This window comes from Apteryx mantelli, chromosome 15, assembly GCF_036417845.1.
Source record: "Apteryx mantelli isolate bAptMan1 chromosome 15, bAptMan1.hap1, whole genome shotgun sequence".
In the NCBI taxonomy this organism is placed as follows: Eukaryota; Metazoa; Chordata; class Aves; order Apterygiformes; family Apterygidae; genus Apteryx; species Apteryx mantelli.
Window position 1 is genome coordinate 9216834 of NC_089992.1, and position 22812 is coordinate 9239645.

At 51.7% G+C, this 22812-nt stretch overlaps 1 protein-coding gene across 3 annotated transcripts in view; it reads right to left on the reverse strand.

The window, feature by feature from the left end:
* NTRK3 (neurotrophic receptor tyrosine kinase 3) overlaps nucleotides 1–22812 on the reverse strand; it is a 239408-nt gene that overhangs the window by 192259 nt on the left and 24337 nt on the right. For all 3 annotated transcript variants that reach the window (XM_067305558.1, XM_013958611.2, XM_013958628.2), the window contains 2 exons: nucleotides 4107–4181; nucleotides 2588–2659 (listed from right to left, as the gene is read on the reverse strand). In XM_067305558.1, coding sequence (XP_067161659.1) covers nucleotides 2588–2659; nucleotides 4107–4135 — 101 coding nt within the window. In that variant the 5' untranslated portion in view covers nucleotides 4136–4181. The remainder of the gene's footprint in view (nucleotides 1–2587; nucleotides 2660–4106; nucleotides 4182–22812) is intronic.

Consider the following 22812-nt stretch of genomic DNA (forward strand, 5'->3'; position numbering starts at 1 on the left):
GTGCTGGCACAGTCCCATGGACCTGCTCTCTCTGCAGGAGACTCTGGAGTGGCACCAGATGCCTGCGAGGCTGCTCAAAGGCCGAGGAGCAACCAATCTCCCCAGCAAAGATGTGGGAGCCGCAGGAGGCCTGGAGCAAGGGGATCATTTGGGCTGCCTAAGTGACATGCAGCCCCCATCCTGTGACAACTGGGCACCAATTCCAGTCCTGCCCCACACATCTCCTGTCCTCCATCCTGAGGAATTTCCAAGTTATGAACTTGAAGCCTTCACACAGAAAGGAGCAGAGCACCGAGGTGCAGTCCAAATCTCCGTGCCTGGCATAACGACGGCAGCAGCATCAGCCGGGAGCAGGCTGGCTCCGGCACCAGCAACCACCAAGCTGCAAGCACGTGTGGCCTCCAGCTCCTTCCTCGTCTCTGCTGAGCCGGCGTCAAACCCTCTGCCGTAGCTGCACTCCAGACAGCTTCGGCGTCGCCAGCCCACCGTGGACACACCACTGCCTGGCGCTTCCTTGCATTGCCAACGGCCCATCAGGACCGAGCCCCTATAGCAATGACAGGGGGACTCAGGAGGGGAGCGCGCAGAGCTGCTGGCACCGTGGGGCCAGGCGCAGAGGGCTCCATCCCCAGGGCCCTTGCCATGTCACGCGGCCAGACATCGGAGCTGAGCGGTGGCCTCACAGCCACCCTGCCGACAGCCACAGACCAAGGCTGTGGCACCGGATCCTGGAAACGGCGTCAAAACCCACTGGCAGACACTAACTGGATAATACAGTTACTTGCCTCAAGCTTCAAAAGGCAAGGAAAGAAAGATGTTAAGAACATGATAAATCTTACATGGCCCAAGCAGTAAACAAACACATATTTCATCACAACATACCAACCTTAACTCTTGACACAAGATGGATATGTTTTTTTTCCAATCTCAAAAGTAATCTCAAATGACAAAAACAAAAGCTATCTGAAAAAGCAGCAACAATTGCACGTATACACATTAACAATACACACTCAGACTCAAAACGTGCATATGTGGCCTTCTAAACTATTAGAATACCCAGACTAATGTTATTAGAAATCAGTGGTTTTCACTTTATCTTTTATATACATAAACAGCAACTGCACACAACTGACAAAACAACCCCCTAAAAAAATCAATTGGGAGAGGTATTCAGAGACAGCGTTTCCCAGTAACAAACAGATACAAAAATAAAAAATAAATACCACAAATCAAAATAATAAAAAACAGAAATCAGGAAAATCCCAGTGGTCAGCGTTAAGGAGGTTTTATTATAACAAAATACGCCCTTCTTTAAACTCAAAAAGGCCCTGTGTTTGTTCACAATGTCCTTAACTATTCATGCCCTTTGGTACTGAAGATCTCCTATTTAGCAAGTACTTTACCGTCACTTAGCAACTGCAACTGGTTTTCCAAAAAGGAAGCTTTTGGGGTTTTCAGTTCACATCATCTCTGAGCAGACATCAAAAGACAAATATATCCTGCTCTGCAGGTTGCATCTATCTCCCTTCACCAGTAACATGACCATATTGATGGACACAGGGGTCTGCAGAGTCAAATGGAGGCTTTTTTTTTTTTTTTTAAAAAAAGGATTTTACTATTGTTTTCCATGGCAGAAGCCACTAGCACCAGTTTGTAAAAAGTGGGGAAACGTACACCCTCCATCCAGCCTATCAGCTCACTCCCAAGGCCTGAGGCCTCTCGCCAGTCCCATTTCCACACCAAAGCGGAGAAGGGTTTGACCTCAGGCGCAGTCACTTGGATGAGACGTCTCAAGGCCGTGAAGTGCCTTGCATACTCACCAGCAATTCAGACAGCCACTTACTGCCTTGGGAAAAATAAACAAACACCCGGAGAAGAAATCAGCCTTCTCAGCCTCAAGCACACAGAAATTCCCTGAAACACCGTGCTCCGGGACCAGCAACAGTGGATGTTTGTGCAAGGACTTGTCCTCTCCTTGAGCCACACTCAGGAGCATCAGTTCCCCTGCCCGATCACATCCCGCTGTGCCGGCGCTCCAGCAATCCCCGGCACAAAGCAGCCCAACACCAGACCCACTGCAGATGCCTGTTTAAAGGGTCAATAATTAGGAGTACGGCTGTCAGCCACGTGCCCAAAAGAGAGAGATTTGTGCTGGAAATCCCCCATTGGTGAAAAGCTAATGAGCAGGGCAGGCTCAGGCCGTGTGCAGCTTGCAGCCACTGACCTTGGCAGAAAGGGAAGCTTGCCCCAGCTGCAAGGCTGCTAATGCTGCCAGTGCTCGTTAGAGGGGCCATCAGAGCTGGCCCAGTGATTAGACACCTAAATCTGTCAACAGCCCAGCAGGAGAGCCAGTCGGGGCTCTTGCCTCCCCCATCCCTACATCAGAGCCCCTTTCACTTCCTGGCATCTTCACTTCTCCTCCCCTCCTTAATCACCAGCTCTCGCTCCCCTTCTCCTTTCACACCTCCCCTTCCCTCCCCATCGCTCTCCCAATGGAGCAATGCTTCGGAGACGGCTCTTCCAAGGGGATCAGAAAGACCAGGGAGCAGAAGGCAGGGAAGAGGAGACAGGAACTGGTTCAACTCACATGTAGCGCAGGTGAGGGTTCTTTGCAAACGCCCGCGGCTGGATGTTTCGTAGCCCTGAGTTCTTGATTGTCCTGGAAAGAGATTTGAAAGGACAGTGATGGGGTCAAGGCTGAACACTGCTTTACACTCAACCTCCTGCACTGAACTCTGGAGGCCATGCCCCAAAAACTGCAATCAGCTCTGGGAGTCCTCAAATCCAAAGGGAGGCAGATCTCACCTCAGACAGCCCTTATGAATTACAAGCAAAGAGGAAATTTATCTTTTCAGTTCCACTGATAGGTGATAGAAGAGGCTCAGTGCGGGTAGCTGCAGGGCAAGGTCCCCACCAGCACACCGTGGAGGCGTGCAACACCACCTGCCCTGCAGCAAACACAGCCCTGCACCCCCAGCCCTGGTCCTCTCACCCCCTTGCTCCCCAGGCCCAGCTCTTCTGCGGGGTTACGATGAGGGTGTGCAGCCCTGGGGAGCACCCAACATGCTTCATCCCAAGAGAAAACCCCTCTGCTTGAAGCCCTGATAAGGAGGGGTGAACATTTTGTGTAGGGCGATATGGGTATTGAAGAGGGATTCTCTTTCCATCCATCTTTCTCTGTTTGGAGAAGCTGCATCAGCACTATAACCATGATTTATTAATATCTGCTACAGACAAAAATGCGCCCAACTCCATTGCTGCTTTTTAGGTTAGATGAGAAGGAGCAGTCAGCCTGCTTACAGAGTGGATGCGTTAAGTGCACAGCTCGCTGGGGTTCAGTTACCGAATGCTCAGCAGTATACACCTCTCCTCTGGCCTGCGGTCAAATGGTAGCTAATGTAAAGTTCCCAGTGAAACACATTAGGAGAGTCTCAAATTAACCCTAAGCAATGCTGCACGTCTTGTACGAAGGGCACCCAGCAGGGCACAGCTGCGGGCAGGCACAGGGCTGTTTGCAGTGCAGGAGGGGGAAATTACGAGGTGTGGGTCGTGCCCCATGCTCGGCCAGGCTGCCCAAGGGGCTGGAAAACCACTCGCTCTTGCGAACCCCAGTTTCCCCATCTGCAACATGCAGAGTTGCTTTCTCCCAGTGCTTTGAGGGCTGTGTGAGGAGATACGATTTCCTTATTGCACAACACTACTGCGATGGCATCTGCAGTAAAGGAGACTCAACAGCCCAACGCTGAAGGATTGATAAAGACAGCTGGAATTTCGCATTGTAGGGCTGAAATGAGTCAGAACAATGCACAAGCCCAGAACCAGAATAGCAGGGAGAAGAGAGGTCAGGGCTGATGTATGCTGACAGAGCTGTCAAGAGCTAGCAATCTTTCTTCTCACAGATCCAGCAAGGACCAAAAAGCACTTCATCTCCATTTTGTGAAGTCTCGCAAAAAAATATTGCGGAGTCAACAACTAGCAGGCTCCAAACATCACAGGGTGGAGACAACAGACAGAAGGGAGCAGCAGCTCTCTGCTGGAGCCTTCTGCTTGGGAAGGAAGCGGCTGCCCAGTGCCGTTCTCCTCCCCAAAACGCGCAACATACTTACAGCCTCTGGAGTCCCGTGTACAGCTCCATGTCTACGGCGTTCAGCGTCTGCAGGTTCTTCCAGTTCTCTATGTGTCTGTGGAGAGGAAGGAAAGACTCAACAGTGGCACAACCAGGTGATTGCTCTGCCCATGCAGGGAACAGCATGCAGAGAGCTCTTTGTACCCTACTGCCCTGCTCCACATCTCTTCCCATCTTGCTTTAGCCAAAGCCTTGTAACACAGGAGAGATCTGGGGATTGGACCTGCTCAGGCTTCAGCATCCACATCCCCAGACACATATGGTATGTATCATACTGCCAAAACAAGCAGTTTCGCATGCTGCTTTTTATTCTGTTTTCCCAGCACTCTGAGAAAGGCAAATAATATGGCTTTATCCAGAGTTTCTAGCATGGAACGTGCAACCGATGCATCGCATGTCCTTGGCTAAATCATTTCCCTTCTCTGGACCTCACTGTGCACACTGGTAAACTACAGACATGATTGAGACAGCTCATGCAAAAGGAGAGAACGTAAATAAAGCCTCTCAACAAAAACACGGGGCCTAAGTGGGGGGGAGGGGGGGGAGACATATATTTATCCAGACTCTTAGTAGGGTGGCCAGACAGGTCCTAGTCTTTGCTGGCTGGGTGTGCTGCTGGCAGGAAAGTGCCAGACTTAGTTTGGAAACTGTGTCTTTATTATAAATTCTTCAGTCGCCCGGGGCGTTCTGGCAGGTATGTTATAGAGAATGAAAACAGAAATAGATCTGTCACTGCAGGATCGTTATTCAGTAAATATTAGAGCTGGGGAAAGGTGACAGATTGACAGCCCCAGAGAACGGTGTCCCCTGTTTATCAACAGCATAGGAGCAACGCTGTCAGCCACACAGCCAGCTTGCTGCAGCCATGGGCCTCTGCTACCAAGCTGCAGTGCTGCGTGGTGGAAAAGGAGCATGGTGTCTTCCTCGCCCTTTCAGCCTTTGGCCTCTTTGCTGAACTGGCCCACAAAAGACCAGTGACAGTGCTAAAAGCAATGGGAGGCTTTGTGCACTGCAGAACCTGAAGGAGAAGCCCAGGATTTGGGCTACTGTCCTGACAAAACTAGAGGAAGGGACCAGAAGGTGGCCAGTGCCACTTCCTGCTTCCCACCAGCACCTGCTTCTGACAGGTGGGCAGCAGAGATCCTGCACCGATTCCTTGAGCGAAGCACAGAGGCTTTTTCTGAATCTGGATGCTTGGAGAAGACACTTTCTATGCACATAGGGCTCCCCCGGGGCATGTGGTGGACAGTCTCGCTTGGTGTGCCAGGCAGGTCCCACGCTCTTGACTGGCCTCTGCTTGGACACAGGCAACAGCTCATCAGAGCCTGCAGCCATTTGACACTAATGCCCGAGGCCTGAGCATTTGACAGCTCCACCAGTGAGGCAGTAACCAGCATGATTTCATGCTGTTGACTCCAGAAACAAATTTTTGCTGAGAACTATACTCGGTCCTCCTCATGAAGCACAAAGTCAGTTCAGACTTTCTCTCAGACTAAACTCAGACACCTCCCCACCAGAGAGCACAAGCGTTTTCAGGAGGGTCCTCTCCAGGGAGTGGGTGGAGGTGGTCCTCTCTCAAAAATCAAGAGGAGGAAAAACATCTGGCTAGTCCCCTTAGATAATCTGCGAAGAGAAGCCCAGTTCAGCCTCTGGGAACACATGCATCCCAACTCATATTTGCCTTAATGCAATAATTGGCCCTGGGCTCAACCCCAGAGAGGGGAAACGTTTCCAGTGATTCAGGCTTGGGGTGATAAGCCAAAACTGAGAGCTGTATCACTTCTGGGCAAGAAGGTTGCAGGATGTCACATGGTGGTCCAAAGGGTAAGTGGAAGGGGAATCTTCTACCACTGCCAGAGCAATCAAGGAGACTGTACATTCCTCCCCCAGCACTCACTGTTTCTTGAGAAAAAGGTGTGTATAAGAACAGATGAACTAACGAGACAGAAGCGCATGGACCTGTTTGAACCATATCCCACATATCATTCATCTAACAGGGGGAAAAAAAAATCCAAACCCTAGACTAAAATTAAACACTAAATATGTTTCTCTTCTCTTGCCATCCAGATCCAAGAAAAGCAGAGGCCCAAAAGAGTCACCTCTGCTTTCCACATGTTCCATAACTGTCTACATATCCAGAGTGGTTAGAGTAAGGACGCAAGATAAAACCCCAACTGGCTGCTGAATGACAATGTAAGTTACGGTTCATCCTAAATGACCTGTTCATCAGCTTGGATTGCCTGCATCCCAGAGAGAATGAGAAACAGGACATTATTAAAGCAATTTCATATTCACTGCCAATGTCTATGGCTTCTGCAATCACTTGCAGAACAGAGCGCAGACTGGGAGGCATCAGTCAAGAAACTCGACAGCTCGCTGAAACTCTTCAGAGGAAGCACAGGACTGCGAGATCAGGTTCTGGGGCACAAGGTTACAGGACTGGATTACTGGGGACTTCTCAAAAACTGGCCTGACCACACTGGGCAAGGCTAGAAACACAGGCTGAAGGCATTTCCCACCTGCAACTCCTACAGCTCACATGAGACCATCCTCCAGGAGAAAGAGAGAAAAGGGCAGGAGGCAAGTGCTGGGCGCCATGGGTTCCTGCCAGGGCATGCTGGAGCAGCCACATTGAGCCCTGGCGGCAGAGAAAGCAGTCCCCGGCCAGGAACCATGGAGCAACCTGAGCTCTGAAGGAGGAGGAGGCCAGATTGGCTCTTGTTTTATTGATTACGCATTTGATAAAAAAAGGTAATGTTATTTTTGACCTGATACTCAAAGCCACTTGGGCAGCATTTTAGAACAGGTAGAAAGAGACCTCAGCTTGTTCCCAGCAACGTGCACTAGCAAAACTTTCTGATGACTCAGCACTGGGGTATGGGGGTGTTGCAAGGGACAGAATTGAAATGCATTGGCAGAAGCACAAATCTCTTGGCCCACTCACTCCTGTCTCAAAATTAAGAAATATATCTGTTTCCATCCACAAAATGGTGCACAACAGCTATGGGCTGGGAGATTAAAGCCATACCAGTGGCATAGACTGCCTGTGTCTCAGAGTGGCTGTGCCTCCGCAGCGGTTTAACCATTCCAAAAGTGACATTACAGGAGGCTAAATACAACTCTGCAACCTGTGCTCCAGCCTCCCAAAGGCAGCCCATGACTTTCCCTACCCAGATATGCTCTGGGATGTTAAATAACATACACACACAGTACCCAGAAAGGGAGCAACAAGAGAAGCAACTGTTGAAATGAATACCTGCACCCTTTCGTGCAGGATAGATGCACAACACAGCAGCTGTTTTACATAGAGAGGGAGATAGTATCATCTTGAATTAGGTACACAGGTTAGAAAGGGACCTTGGAGTCCTATCTACTACACAGACACTTTTCAAGCAGCAAACTGTCTCTCCACCGCCTTGCCCTTCTCAGGGATCCCCAGAAATGGCTCTTCCCCCTTTTTTATCTGACTCTTTCAACCTAGAAGGAAATCCACCCTAGATCCTAGGGGTGGCAAATCAGTCTTGGTTCACAGGCACCCCAAAGATGCATCTGAAACACCATTTTATTTGTATCCACATTGCTTTTGAGAGAATAGTGTGCCTTAGCACTGCCTGGATTCACCTGAATCCACTTTAAGAACAAGACAAAACAGAAGTACATCTTATTTCAAAAGTTCAAAGGGTAAAGCTGAGATTGCAAAATTGCAGCAGTTGCACAAGAAAGCAAACGAACCAATCAACAACAACAAAAACCCAACACCCAAAAGACTCCCCACAAACTTAAGTCCCTTCAGTATGTCAGCTGGTTCTCCTGCTTCTCCTTCCAGGGTTTTGCTTGCCCTAAAAAGCTCACATCCTCCCTATTACTAGTGAAGATGGAGACCTTCCCTTCTCTGTCTCAGTTCCTGTACCTGGGAGGAACACAGGTTCTGCATTTGTGCCAAATACAGACACGACAACTCCCAGCCTTGCCCTGCCCACGTCTCTGTAATCAGGCTTTGAGGTATGAAACACAAACACGATCAGCAGGTAACTCACTAGCTCCCCGCTAACTTCTCTAACTCTATATTCCTACAGCAATCCTCAGTTATTACCAAGGTACGCAGCTCTTCTGCAAGATGCAATAGCTTCAAGGCCAATACCACACTTTACAACTCCTGAATCATGAAGTGCTCACCACATACACATCCATCTAAACTCAAGACCACGTGAGCTGCATCACTAACAGATAAAAGTGCTGACATTAGCATGTTTTTGTTTTGTTTTTAAATTTGCTTCCTTTTCCTACCTCATGTCTTTTTGGAGGGACCTGCCAAGTCCTTCAGTCTGCCTGCACTGCAGAGCACTACATTATATTATACATTTTACAGACTGATCAAACTTCACCTTAAAATTAATTAGGGCTTTGCCTTCTCTACTTTTACTGAAATGTTGCACCAGAACTCCACTGCTCTTCTCATTTCTTACTTAAATATACTCACAACCATTTTACGCCCATTTGGTCTTGCATCAAAATTGTCTTAGCTTAAGCAGCTCTTTTCCTTTGCTGGTATTTCTCCTGACTCCTTGCAATGTGTTTACAAGTGAGAGTCAAATCCTCCCCAGCTATCATTCACAAGTTATACAAGGCCAGCTCTCCTAAGGCAGCATATCTGTACCAAGCAGCGAAGTGCAAGGCAAATTGTCTCAAGTACCTTGAAGAGATACTAAATCAAGTCTCAGAAGTGATACAGACATATTGCTTAGACAGAGCTCTTGGTGCCAAGATTATTTGGTTTCCGACCTAGCACAACCGACACTCCCACTTGTGACCCTACACAGCAGGCACATGCCCCCTCTTGCCTTTAGGTGGGGCTGGGTTTCCCTTTTCTTCATCATCCTATTTAAACCCCTCTTTCTTGAAGAAAAGTGACCAGAAACACAGAGCAATCTCTGGGAGAGGTCTCACTTGTACAACAGCACCAATAATTCCTTATTTGCACTAGAAATGCCTCGACTTTCTGCCTAAGGTCACACCTGCCTCTCTCAGCCACATCAGCTAAGAGGCTCTTCTCCACCCCATGATCAAGCAGGGCACCCGAGCACTTCTATTTGCCAGGTCACTTTCAGCTGATACAATTTCCCAGCTGTCATCAAAAGCCTGCATTAGACCTGTGCCCGCACTCCCCCCCTCCGTGTTAAATAGTCTCATCTCTGCTACTCCAGCCCACGCCGCTGCAGCTCTTCCCCCCTGCCACTCTGATCCACCTCCGCATGGGCACTGCCCCAGTACCCCGTTGGCAGGGGAGCCCACCAGCCTACTTCTCCTTTCGTGCCGGAGTCCTAAGCAAAAGCATGAACTAAGATCATCTCCTTATTTGCTAGTTCTGCAGCTCATGGGCATCACGTTTCACCCTGAATCCCGGAGCTGGGCAGCCAGTAGGGAGGCAAGTATCTACCCTACATCACACAGGCATAGAAAGAGATTAGAGAGCACATTGACGATAGGGTCATCATGTCGTACGCTCTAGCTATTGGTCGGACTCCAGGACTTTTGGGAGCACCAGGAACCTGCCCCACTCACCAGAAGGGGGGACTGGCAGCTCCTGTCAGTCATCCAAATGGACACTGTGCAGGGCGACATTTGTCACCGCAGTCCAGTGTCACTTTTGAGAGGGCACAAGTCTGAGCAGTTCAACACGCTCCTGATCCACGCCGTGGCCAACACAGCAAGGGAGATGAAAACACTCAGATTTCAACACAACTGGACTCATTTTGTCCCAATACATAAGACAGGTGAAAAAACAGCCTCTGATGCCAGTTTACCAAGCGATTATCTTGAGGCTACTTAATGTTTCTGGCCTTCCTGCACCCTTCTCGTACAACAAGGATAATATTTATCTAATCTCTTCCAGCTTTTCAAGTACTGCGGTCGATAGCTGAAAAAGGCACTCAATAAGAGCCAAGTATTATATAGCATGTGTACACCATGTGCTACTCAAATCTATATCTAACCTAGACTGGAGAAGAGGGACTTTTCATCAGGACACCCTCAGCTCCATTTGCTGCCAGGGCAGATGACACATCTCCTTTAGACACGCTGCAAAAGTATGCATGCGTGCGCACACGCACAAACGAAACAAGCAGAGTATTTGACTCTTCTTGTAGGGCAACAAGAAAACCGATTTGTCATCCAGGCATATTATACATAGTGATCCAGACAGAAGCATTAGCTTTCAATTATCCAGTAAGTTTAGCATTATCAACGAACTGCCTAGCATGCCAGCGCCAGACCACACAAATATGAATTTGATAGGGGGGATAGGCAAGTCATCTGTTAAAACCTTTGGCCAGTAGGACCTGCCTCCTCCAGGTGTGAGGGCAAGGAAAGTCAACAGCCGAGGTGGAGAGGTGCCCCGACGTTGATGGGGAACCCTGAAGGGTAAGAAACCCGCATCTGGGTGGCTGTTGCAATGCTACATAATGACTGCCCACAGACGGAGCACAAGACGACCTGTCAAAGCCTGTAGGACTTCCCAAAGCTCAAAGACAACACAGAGCAATGGAATCAGCCCCTCGGCACCTCCCAGAAACTCTGCGCTGGTTCGTCCAGTGACTGCCTTCCCTTTCCCCCTCCCACATATACATTTCCTCTCCAAAACCCAATGAGCTGCAACAGAGGGCCTTGTGGCACCCGTACCCAGCTCCAGGTCCCCCTCAAGCTGTAGTACCCACAGCCGACAGGGGTGACAAGGCGTTTCATCAGCTCTACAAACCAGGAGGCTTTTCCAGTGCCAGGACCTCACCCCTGCTGGGAGTGGGTGCCTCGTGGCCACCCGCACTTATGTGTCGCAAGAGGTGGCATGGAGAGGAGGTCTGGACAAACTGTGTCCAGCTAATGCAGTTCCCAGGTCTGCTGTCCTGCTGTAAGGACTGTCCTCATCCCGAGCAGCCCTTCCCAGCTGTGTGAATGCACATCTGCACTCACCTAAACCTCTTCCCGAGGGCTTACAAACAGCATCAAGTCGTATTTGGGGATTGCTTGAGCCCAAGGTACCTGCTTGTGTGGGGGAACAGCAACAGTTGTTCCCTCCTCTGGGTCAGCAGCATCTTCTCACGGTGTGTTTAGGCCACCTGGACAGCAGGTTTACAGAGGCCGTAAATGCAGGCTGCCTTTATCTCTACGTCCCATTTTCCCCAGCAAAGAGACAGAACTGAGGATATGCCCAGACAGAGAGGACCACGAATAACACTCACATTACCAGGGTGGACAGGCACTCATCACTGCTCAGGCTGCAGCTCCTATCTGCACCGTGGCACCAGGAGAGTGAGGGACCGCGATGCTTGTGGGCCAGCCCATCCCAGTGCCAGTCCTGGGGGCAAGACAGTGCCTGTGGCACGGGGATACTGAGCCTGTGCCTTGGCCAGCCATGCTTGCTGGCACCCACCTCTCCTGCTGGGCCCTACCTGTTTCCAAGCACCCAAAATGCTCTCAGCATCTCGGTCAACTGCTCACCCAGCACAGGCTGCTCAGGAACCTGCTCCTGATGTTACCTCTCCCAAAACCAACCCTGCATTTAAACACAGGTGCCGTCACACCGGGTGCCAGACTTGCCAGCAGTCCAGCACTGTGGCAGAGCACCACCATCGTGAGGGTTCACATGGGACCTGCCATCCCCTTCCACCCACCGCTTGCACACCATGCAAGGCTGTGAACAAGCCATAAAGAAATCAGCCATCCTTCACAGTATTATAAAGCACTTATCACATACATTTATTAACCAGAGGCATGAAGGACTTTATTCCCTCAATATGGAAGTTATAAAATTGAATTGGTAACTAAGCATTAAAGGGAAGTGCTCCTGAATAAAGACTTACGAGGTCAGTATTTTCCCTATTTAAAGTGTGGGCTTTCCTTTACCAAAATCACATGGAAAAGTCACCCTGCAGCAGGTAACTTTGCATCATTAAGGATAATTTAAGGTCACGAGAGAAAAGGGGGAGAGGTAGCAAATATGGCTTTGTAGAAATAATTATTAGCGTAACTCCACAGTGTAATTGTGATTTGTCAAGGTAACGATCATAAAACAGCACTGCAGCACGGCTCCCTTTGCACTTACAGATCTTCTCTGTTAGCCAAGGCCATGTAGAGGTATGTGGGTGCGGGGAGCACACGGGCCCAGGGTGCGAGGGAGATGCACCCAGTCACCCTCCCACGGGCCCAACCATATCCGATCCAATGATCCAAATGGGCCCTTTCCAGAAAGGCTGGGCAAAGAAAACTAAGGGCAGAGCTGGCTGGCGATGACTTGTCTCTCTGAGGAACGGACTGCTGTAGTTGTGAAAAAACCCTGCATGAGCTTTAGTGAGAAAGCAAGCCTCCGAGTTAAATAAGTACAGTCCTGCTGTCCACAGATTCCTGCTTTCTGTGATCCTGCCATCTGGGAACCAGAGCAGATATCACATCCAAGCCCTGACTTGAGCTCAGGTTCGGTATCCCAAATAACTCAACGATCTTCTCTCAGCACTGTTTCTGGGCACCCTGGCCAGAAAGCAAAAGCCATGGAGAGGTGAGGAAGCCTCTTCCTCCTCCAGAAGCTCTCTACATGCCAGAGGCAACTGGTGCCCACAGGGTGAGAGTTGCCCAGCTGGGGACCATGCAATTGTTCCTGCACCCAAGGCTGGGCTTGCGTGCAACAGGCAGCCCCAGGTCGGGACTGGGGAGCTGCAGTGGGGACCCGCAGGGAGTGCCCTCAGTTCCCCCCATGCTGCGGCTGGGCAACGGTATCTGCAGCAGGGTTTGAGTGCGGTACAGCCATGCAAAAACCACCTAGATATGGCATCTCAACAGTTGTCCTGGGGAAACCTGCCTTCTGCTCTACTCAAGCACCAGGTATTTAAAGAGCGAGAACCCCTGCAGAATACCTTCTGGATAAACCGGGGTGAGCCCAGCGTTCACCCAGGCAGCACTTACCTGTCCCCAGGCTGGCTGCGAGCTATTGCTACATGCAAAGAGCTGCTACAGTTGCAGGATCTAACATGATTGCTGTATAAAGACACCCTAGTATGGAAGATGCCCTGAGAAACCATCCTCTGAGTGACAGATTTAAGCTCTGCTGTGAGCACACACACACAGAAGTGTTCCAGGCACTGCAATTAAATGATGCTGTCTGGCACCCCTAAGCGCACATAGGAGCTGCTCCTAAAGGCAGGGGAAAGCACATGCATTTAAAACACAGAGCAGTGCCAATGTGATGAAGACCTCATCCAGTGCTTTAGTCTCCCAGTATGAGAGGCAGGAGGGGCATGAGGCTATCTTTCATACATAGGGTGCTTTGCCCCATGCTCGTGCATTTATCCGCTCTCCCCTGAGAGCTCCACAAGCCTCCAGCTCACCCCAGCACAGCCTCCCCATCCCGCACTAGATCCGGTACGTGGCTTACGGAGCAGACAGCACCCCTCGCAAGGGTAAGGCTTCAGCATTGCCCAAGGACAGCAGGCTGCCTTGATCCACCCCAGACAGATTGCTACAGCAGATAGGAAGCCGTATGTTCCCTTTATCACACGCTACATCCAAGGCTTTTCAGTGCGGGAAGAGTTACGCCCAGTTGCTTGCTTTCAGAAAGGAAGAAATAGGCATAAGGCAGGATGCCAGAGCTGAAGAACTGCTGTGGGTAGCAGTACGACCACCATCATAACAAATAACCTTCTTAATTTCCCATCACTATTAACGAGTTAGTGCTAGGATGAACCAGCCCTGGGGTCTGAAGCAAGAACTTCAGGCGTTTAGAGTTGATCCAGGCACCAAAGAAACCTCATTCATCAGAAACGAGCACCAGCGAAAGATTCACAAGGAAATCACCAAGGGCCGCAATATCACCTGTGGAGGGAGCAGAAAGGGGACAGTGCCCCGGCCTCGTCCATGCCCCTGTACTCATCTGAGTACAGGCTTGGGCTCCTGGCTCTGCCCTGGCTCCCTGCCGGACACCGTGGCACTGCCCCATCCGGCACACGCAGCAGGACACAAGCGCACCCCAAGCCCGCAGCAGCGATAGGCACCGAGCACTGCTTTCATCCAGCCTCCTCTGCAAGCACCGCGAGGAGAGCACGCAAATCAGCAGCTTATGTCCCACAGACAGACAGAAACGCAGGAATGCAGCCACCCCTGGGGTTAAACATCTGTCCAGCACCAGTAAGAGCTCACCCTCCCGCAGCACCTGACACATCTGTCCCTCCTTTTGGGGTGGCAAGCTTGGAGATGAGGATATTCCCCCCAAAGTGGCATTTACTTCATTCCTGTTAGGCAGGACAGCGTGCAAAGACAGTCCCCTGTGCCAGGAGAGGCTCTTTCCGCTGCCACCTGTTAGAGGCAGACCTGCGGGACATCGGAGCAGATGCTCCTGCCAGGGACCGTTACCATAAACCCGCTTGTTTGTAAACCCGCTTCATTGCAAGCAGCCGTGCAACAGGGAAGAGAGGGAGATCCAAGGGGAGAAAAACAGTTCCCCTGGGAATTTTACATAGGGCACAGACCTCAAGGTGAGAAAGCACCCTGTGCTTTAAGGGGAGTGGGAGACTGAAAGAACTTCCCTTTTAGGCAACAGCCAGGCCCCCTTGCACCTGCCAGGTCAAAGGAAAGGATGCTTTTATCCAAAATATTTTATACCGTTAGAACTAGCATTATGCAGCATTTTGTGGTGTTTAAAGATCAAAGAGCATTTTATAGAGGAGCCAGCACCCTGGTCAAAATCAGCATCAGAAATCATATTCTGCCTTGTTAAACTCTCCCAGCAACTACAAACTGGAGGTTGGATTCCCTCGCACTCCCACCTCCGAACAGTTCTGGAGCTTTTCAGGAATTAGAGTTATGCATAAATTCATGCAGGCGGAGCTGCCAAGCTCTGCTCCAGAGGCAGCTGCACTTCTTCCCTGCAGAGCACAGTGCCCACACACATTAGCAAGACGAGCAGACTTACTAAAGCTAGGGGGTCGCTACAGTTCGACTTTGCAGGACTAACTCTTAGTGTCCCAGAGCAGGGGGGAGCTGGGGATGAGGGGAGCCACCCCAGGAGACGGGGGCTCTGGCAGCAAAGCCAGCCTCCACGCTCAGTAATGTCCTGTCCGGCTGCTGCAGCTCAGCTAGAAGTGAGAGCTCGCAGCCACGTTCGTGCGCTGCACTTCATGCTGTGGCTGAAGACAGGAAAATGGATGGAGGGGGAAAGGAGAAAATAAAATCTCCCGCAAAACTGGCTGTTTGGGTGATATACTGCGGTGGAAACTGGGAGGGAGGAGCAAGAGCCCAGCAGGAGCAGAAGTGAGAGCCAGGGATGGGGCTGCACAGGCTTCCCCGGCACAGCCCTGCCGGCTCCCCGGCCCCTCTGCAGCACCAGGGATGCTGCGCTCCGTCACCCAGACCTGCTGCCTCTGCTGGCTCAGACCTGCTGCCTCTGCACTCGCACAAACCCGCAAGTACTCTTTTTAAAACCACAGGCTCCACAGGAGTCTAAATTTGGGAGCTTTTACATCCACATCAGATTTCTGCTCCCTCCACCCATCCCAAATCCTAGTTAAATTTAGATGCGAGTTCTTGGGCTGTGCAGCTGATCCTTCCCACTCTCAGCTCACTCCTCCTCCTCCGCCTGCATCCTAAAAGCTGTGAAAAAACCTAAAGCTCAGAGCTGTGCACTGCAAGCGCCAGAAGGTCCCTCTGCTCCAGTTGTGGCTATGGCCATTTAGCAGCCAAATCCTGCGCCCTTCCCTCTCTCCCCTTTTGATTCCCCCCATCCCACTTTATCCTCCTGCACTTCCCTGCAGCCTTCATTGCCCCCATAGCCTGGCTCATCGGGGCTATTTCAGTTGCCGGCTTTCCCACACACACCAAATACCATGAAACCTGCTGTCCGAGCGAGGCAGGGAGAGACAGCCAATCTTTCTTGGACTTGTGTTCTGCTCCCATGAACCATTTGTTTTTCTAAACGGCTCCCAAGGAGCTTGAACTTTGATCCACCAGCATTTTGGCTTCTTGGATGTTTATGAAGCTCAAACAACTGGGCAGCAATGCCCAGCTGGGCTGGAAGGCGGCCAGGCTCCCACCCGCTCCCGCGGCTTGGCCGGGCTGAGGACAGAGCTGCTCGGGTCGGACCGAGAACTTCCCAGAGGCCGGCCTCGGTCCCTGCTATCCTCCCGGCACTGCAAATCTCCCTCGCCAGCCTGGGGGCTGCTCTACGCAAAGCCGAAGGGCAAGACGAACCAGGCAAGCTTAATACACAGTTTATCCTGCACCAACTACCGCGACCCCCCAGGCTTGCTCTCTCTGTTATGAGCAAATCACAGCCAGCTCTGCCTGGCCTGGCCAGCAATAAAAGGTTCAGACTCCTCCATCACCCATGCCACACATGAGAAGGGGTCCTTCCCGACTTCCCTAGCCCAACACCTGGCAGGAGGCAGCAGTGTCACTTCCCGGACCCTGGTGCTGAGAGTTCAAAACCACAGGTTGCCAGCCAGCAGCACGAGATTAGCGGCTTTTTGTCAAGATAATGTTTGGATTCCTGTGGTTTGCAATCAGCCCTTGCAAAACTGTGCAGTGAAAAAAATATCTCCCTCTTCTGCATGCGCTTGCTGTGATGGACACGCGTGCCAGGTGGCTCTTACTGCGGAGGTTTTAAGAGCAGAAGCATCTCCCAGGAGAGGGGGGGATGCATACATGAAGACAGGATGACCCCGAGCCCTGGGCTTCCAGATATTTTGTGGGAAGATGGCTGGCTCTTAAAAGAAAAAACTAACAGCCATACCTATAAACGTGACAGATAGGAGGAGGCAGGGTAGGAAAGAAAGGAGAGCGGGGGAAAAAAGGCAAACACTTTAAAAGAGTTTCATAGCTCTCTACTTTGTTCATATAAACGTGAAAGTGTTTTGCAAAAACGTTATACAAGATGACACTCTGACAGCCACAGACGCTGTCAACTGGGCTGTTTGAGTCCATCCAGCTAAGGAAGCAGCAAGTCTATTTGAATTGTGGCATGGGGGACGGTTCCTATCTTGTATCTAGGCTCAGCCTGCCACTCCTCTAGATAAAAGCATAACTGAATTATGAAAAAGCCCGTTCACTCAGCACCTCACAACAGACAAGCGCTCATGCAGCCGGGGCTTCCCGTCGCTGTCGGTACAGAGCACGCTGCAAAGCTGGTTTCTGCGGCCGCGCTCCCGGCCCACGAGGCTCCCCGCGGGCACCCTCCTCGCCAGGGCCAAACGCAAAGCGAAACGCTGGAGCTTGGGCTATCGAACATGCTGCTGTCAGGCTGAGCTGGCAGTTCAGCAAACAGGCTTCGCTTTGCACCGGGAGCATGGCAGGAGCACACAAACCAAGTTACAGCAGCTCGGCCGACACGCAGCAACTCATTAACCCCAGCACTGACACCATGGACCCTTCGTTAAGAGGGTCCCCACTAGACACATGCTATTTCCTTGTGCTGTTTAAGATGTGTTTTACCACTGGGGCTTGAAGGCAAACACAGGGCTGCATGGAAGGTTTTGAGTCCACGGCAGAGGGAAGCGATGACATGTAGCACAGGAATGTCCCCCGCATGGGGTACAAGTCACGGGGCATCCTGGGATGAGCGACCCCAGCCCGCAAGCCCCCATCTCCATCGCACACAGCCCCATCCCCACAGCAACACACGGGGCTCCTCTTGTACCGAGATGCGAGCCTACAGACAAGCCTGATAGGACTCATTTTTGGGAGTACCAAACTGTTTCTGAAGCGTTCCCAGAGGCCAGCATTACCCTGACAGGCACCAAGTCCTACAGGAGTGTTTGGGGAATCCAGGGTGGTCATGCTTAGCTGTAATTGCAAAGGGGGAACAAGCAGGGCAGCCTGGCTCAGTCTCCTGAAGGCACCTGCTCTTTCAGCACTTGGCTTGACGATGTATTTGGCGGGACACAGATTCCTTTTTGGTGCCATTTAGGGTCACAGAGCAGTTTCAAAGCCAGAAAGCAGATCCTCCAAGGAAGCCCTCGCAGCTAGTTTTTTGGAAAGAATCACTGAAACTTTGTTTCTCCTCCTCAGCAGCTCTGATGCCTGGACAGTCCCAGTACCAGCCCGACTGGAGCAAACTGCACGAGCCTGGAGCGTTGTCAGAGAAGGCGGCGAGACAGGCAATGCAGCTGACAGTGGGCAGGAGGGGCAGGGCCAGACAGACCGACGGACGGGGCTGACAGCGGCAGGACACAGAGACACCAGGGCAGAAAGTCAGAGCTGAGGTGCAGCCTCTCAGCTGTTGGAGCCACCAACATAAAGACACATCCAAGGCTGCCACGGCACCAGTGGCTGGCGGGTGTCAAAAGGCATCAGCTGGCATCGGCAGTGCTCACCCAGCCTGGGAGAGCGAAAGGGTTTCCCGCTGATCCGGGGAGGGACTTCAGGCAGCAAGAAGCCCTTCTCCAGCCTCCCCCAGCAGCACTGGGCCGGGAGGCTCTCCAGTTTCTCCCACCGGCACGCTGAGGCTCTGGTTCAGCATCCAGGGCAGAATACTCTGGGTCACCGTGCCAGGTCCGGGCCCTGCACTGCATCCCCAGAGCTTTCTGCCTCCCAGAAGAGTCATTACAGCCCTTCTTCCCTTCTCTCCCCACCAGCACTAGGGTCTGCACTATGCCATACATCAAGTTTTTGTCCACTGGGGCCCATCTCAAGTGTTTGCCGGTGTTTAATAGGGGCAAAAGCCCTGCAGCAAGGGGAAGCAGTGCTGTGTCACCATTATTCACTCTGGGAGCTCGCAGTAAAGAAACACATGCAAGTTCAGCCAAAAATTGAGCAGGATGGGAAAGCTCCGTTAACCAGCTTAGTAGGGCAGGGGTGCAAGATAAGGCAAGACCTCTCCCAGCAGCTCCTTCCCGAACGCTCCCTCCCTCCCTGCCAGGGCATCTCAGTGTGAGGTACTTGAGGGATGCCCCATCTGCAAAGCCTTCCAGCCAGCTGCAAGCAGCAGAGCCCTTCGAGCGCAGAGCTGCCCGTGTGAGGAGCACAACACGGGCCCCTGGCTGACAGCAGGGCTGAGCTGCCGGGATCGCTCCCCCAGCAAGCAGATGGATGCTCTGCCTTCACAAGGGCTTTTGGAGGCCTTGCTCCTGAGCAAAGGGGATTTTTGCAGCTCCCAGCAATGCCGGGACAACAGGAGGCAGAGCAGGAAGGAAGCAGGATGAGCCCAGAGCAGAGCCCAAAGCCAACACATCACCAGTGCCAGAAGCTGTGCTCCCCTGGGGCTCTGGTCCCTCTGGAAGGGCAGGCACAGGTGAAGATTAGAGACCCACATCTGAGTTGACACAGCCCTTGGCACTGCTGAAATTGCCCAGCAGAGAACTAGCATGGGGACACGGCTGGGTTGGGAAATCGCCCTGCGCATCAGCTGCGGTGTCCCCCCGGCTCTCCCAAGAGCTGCGCCAGAGCACAGCATACATCACGGCTGTGCCGCACAGCCCCACACGCTCTGCCCTTCGCCAGCCCGGCCCAGCCCAAGCCCTGCCCAGAAGTCACCGGCCTCCCACCAGTGCTTGGCGGCAGGCAGCACAGCATAAGCATGGCCAACACACCGGCTCACGGAGGCATTGCAGCCCTCTCGGCCCTGTCAAGCCACCCCATGCAAGGAGGAGCTCATTTTTCCCTCATTTCAGGCTGCAAGAGCATCAGGTCAGCCTGTAGGCTGCCTGGCTGCATTGCCACGAGGTCCAACACAGACACACTAAGCTGGTGCAATTCTCTCAGATGAGAGGCAACGTGAGCTGCTGGAGCCCCTCACACTGCACGCAGTGGCAGACGTTTTTTGCCCAAGACCATTTTCAGCTGGGTTGGGTTATTTTTAAACATCATTCCCCTATTTCCATTTTGAAAATCCTGCAGTTGCTATGGAAATAGTCTCATCAGTATGGGTGGAGCATAGCAGCACCATCTAAAACTCCCTGTGGTTTCCAGTTGACACCAGAACCTAGGAAATAGTTGTGCTAGAGGTTAGCCAAGCTGCAGAGGGCCTACCCTTGAGCAGCAGTTGATATCGATGGGTAAGCAAGATCCATTTGGGAGTCAAGAGCAGGGATCCACAATTTACCCAGGGATAAACCAGGAAAAAAAAAATCAATACATCCTCATGTCAGCTAAGGGGTGAGACAGTTATAAACAGATAACAAGATGCAGTCTCCCAAGTGGTACCCTCATTGCAAAGGAGGCAGGCTCAGAACTGGAGTAGCAGGAGCAAAACTGAGTTTCGTCACTGGCTCCATCACCAATTTGATGCACGTCTCCAAGGAATTTTTTGCCACCCTCTCTGTACTTCTCCAAAGCAAACCTAATAAGCAAGCAAGGTGCAAGACAACACTCAAGTGCTGCAAAGAAAGTTGAAAAACCAGGTCACCACTACAAGACTCTTGCCCATCTAGAAAAGAGGCCAGGGTCTCACCTGGTTGGTGCACACCCCAACATACCCGTTTCACGCACCCAGTCCTCCCGCTCCCATCTGATAGTAGATGCTGCAGATCATTCAGATTTTATACCATAAGCTGATTCTTTCACTGAAAACACTGACAGGGTCTTTGCAGGCAAAGGGACATCCTCCTTTAGTGACAGAGCTTTGGTCAAGGTCCACATGCATCCAAGACCTTGCAGCAGCAGGAACAAGCCCTCCTCCCTGCTGAGTGCTCACCCGCCTCCCGCGGCGGCAGCCTCCCAGTGTCCCTGAGCTATCACAGGCTGCGGGGCGACAGATGTGTCTGTCTGTACAGACAGCATCTAGCCTGCTGCATGCACGAAGAGCTGCAAGATACCTTGAGTCTGAAACGTGCTGTGGAAACTCAGTCACTTCCTGGGTTTTTTTAAATGCTCCACCAGCTGAGTGGGAAATGCATCTTCTCCACAGGAGCTGACAGCATGGCAAGCAACCTTCTAGAGCCGTGTGTGCTACTGCCATGCTGGTAGAAGTCAGCGCATCTCTCATTAACCCTGGATCTAGGCTAAGTGCATGGGACCCTCGTTCCCATCATTCCGCCAGGCAGGGAGAGGGGGAGGACGTGGCACCTCGCCAATGGAGCAGATCCCAGCCGGGGTGCACTCCCCTCATCCTCCCTCCCAGCTCCTGCTGTGCAGCGTATCTGTATCCAGGTTAGTTGTGTCAGTCGCCCTGTCACCAGCTCCCACCCCCTGTGATGGATGGCAGGGCAGCTCCCCTTGCAATGACAGCAGGGAGGCTCCCAGAGCCCCAGGACACAGAGCCAAGCCTACTGCCCCAACCTCCAACGAGCCCCGCGGGCTGCTCCCGGCCGGAGATTGCTGCAGGCACAGCGACTTTACCATGGTGGCACAGCGATGCACTGCTCTGCTGCCTGGCAGAGTGTCACACTACCAGACCGCATCAGCACACATCGTGGGCCACTAGGTATGAAACTGATTTCACACCTTTGTTCCACCCTCGGCAATGAGAAGGCTACAGATGTTAACACAAGTTTTTCCCCAGCATTCATCTCCCAGACCAGGGTTTTTCCTACATTTGCATTAATGGCACAGTGCAGATCTCTGCAGGCTTCTCCATCCTCACCCGCCAGCCCCACAACAAGCCGTTGGGTCTGTCGCACAGCACGTCCCACCCCTCGCTCAATCCTGGCTGTAAACAGCACAACATGCAGGCAGTACTGGCACGGCACAGTGACACGCTATGGCACAGTCACCGGGAAGTCCTTGACCTAGGCTGACAGTTAAGTTACTGGTGCCAGGACAGTCCGAGTTCAGCGCGGAGCATTACTAGGACCTCCAGTCCTTGTGAGTACATGAACCAAGTTAAAGGGCTAAATAATAATTTGCACTGTCAAACTGCAAGTCACACATCTACCTCGGGGACTGTTCACATCTTCAGATCACAGAGCACATTTGTTCAGAGTGCAAATGCTTTCCCAAAAGGATGCACTCAAGAGGGAAAAAATAGCTTAAGCTGTTGATTGAGCTGTTTCAGACTTGGTTGCATACTCCTGTGAAACACTGTCCTTTCCACTCTAGATTTGACTGGTCCAAGAGCTGAAACCTAAAGGAAGAAGCCAAAGTCAAAGCACTTCCTTCCCTGTTCGTCTTGTCCTACGTCAGGGAAACAGTCTCTTTTGCTCCCTGCTGGCAGAAATCTCATTGCATCAGCCCAGAACTTTTTGCTCCACGGTTTGTTTGTTTTAAATCAAGTTCCAGGCAAACTTGCCTGCAAAGCAAGCGAAGTATCTGTGAAAGCAACAGAGGGACTTGAATCAACCACTCTCAGTCCAGGAACAGCATACGCAGGTCCAAGATTTGGGAGTGGGCAGGCTACTCATGGCACTGACACCGTCACCTTGCTCTCACGATGCTACATTAGTGCACATCACTGTCCCTCTTGCAGTGCAGAGCGCAATACCCTGAAAGCCTTGGCTGACAGGTCGTGCAATCTCTGCTCCCGCAGCTCCTTCCGCCACTGCAGTTCAAGAAGCAGCAGCCATAAGGCAAGCTCAGAGGCAGAACAGGCACAACCCTGTAACAGGGAAAACTAAGGCACAGACCGAGAAGATGGCTTGTCCCGAACCATATAGCAAAACTTTAAGGAAGCATTAAGATGTGCATGCAAATATCCCAACATCCATCTTTTTACCATCTCTCCCCCAGCCAGGAGCCCACACCAGAAATCTCTGGATTGGAGAGACAATTGCTTTGGT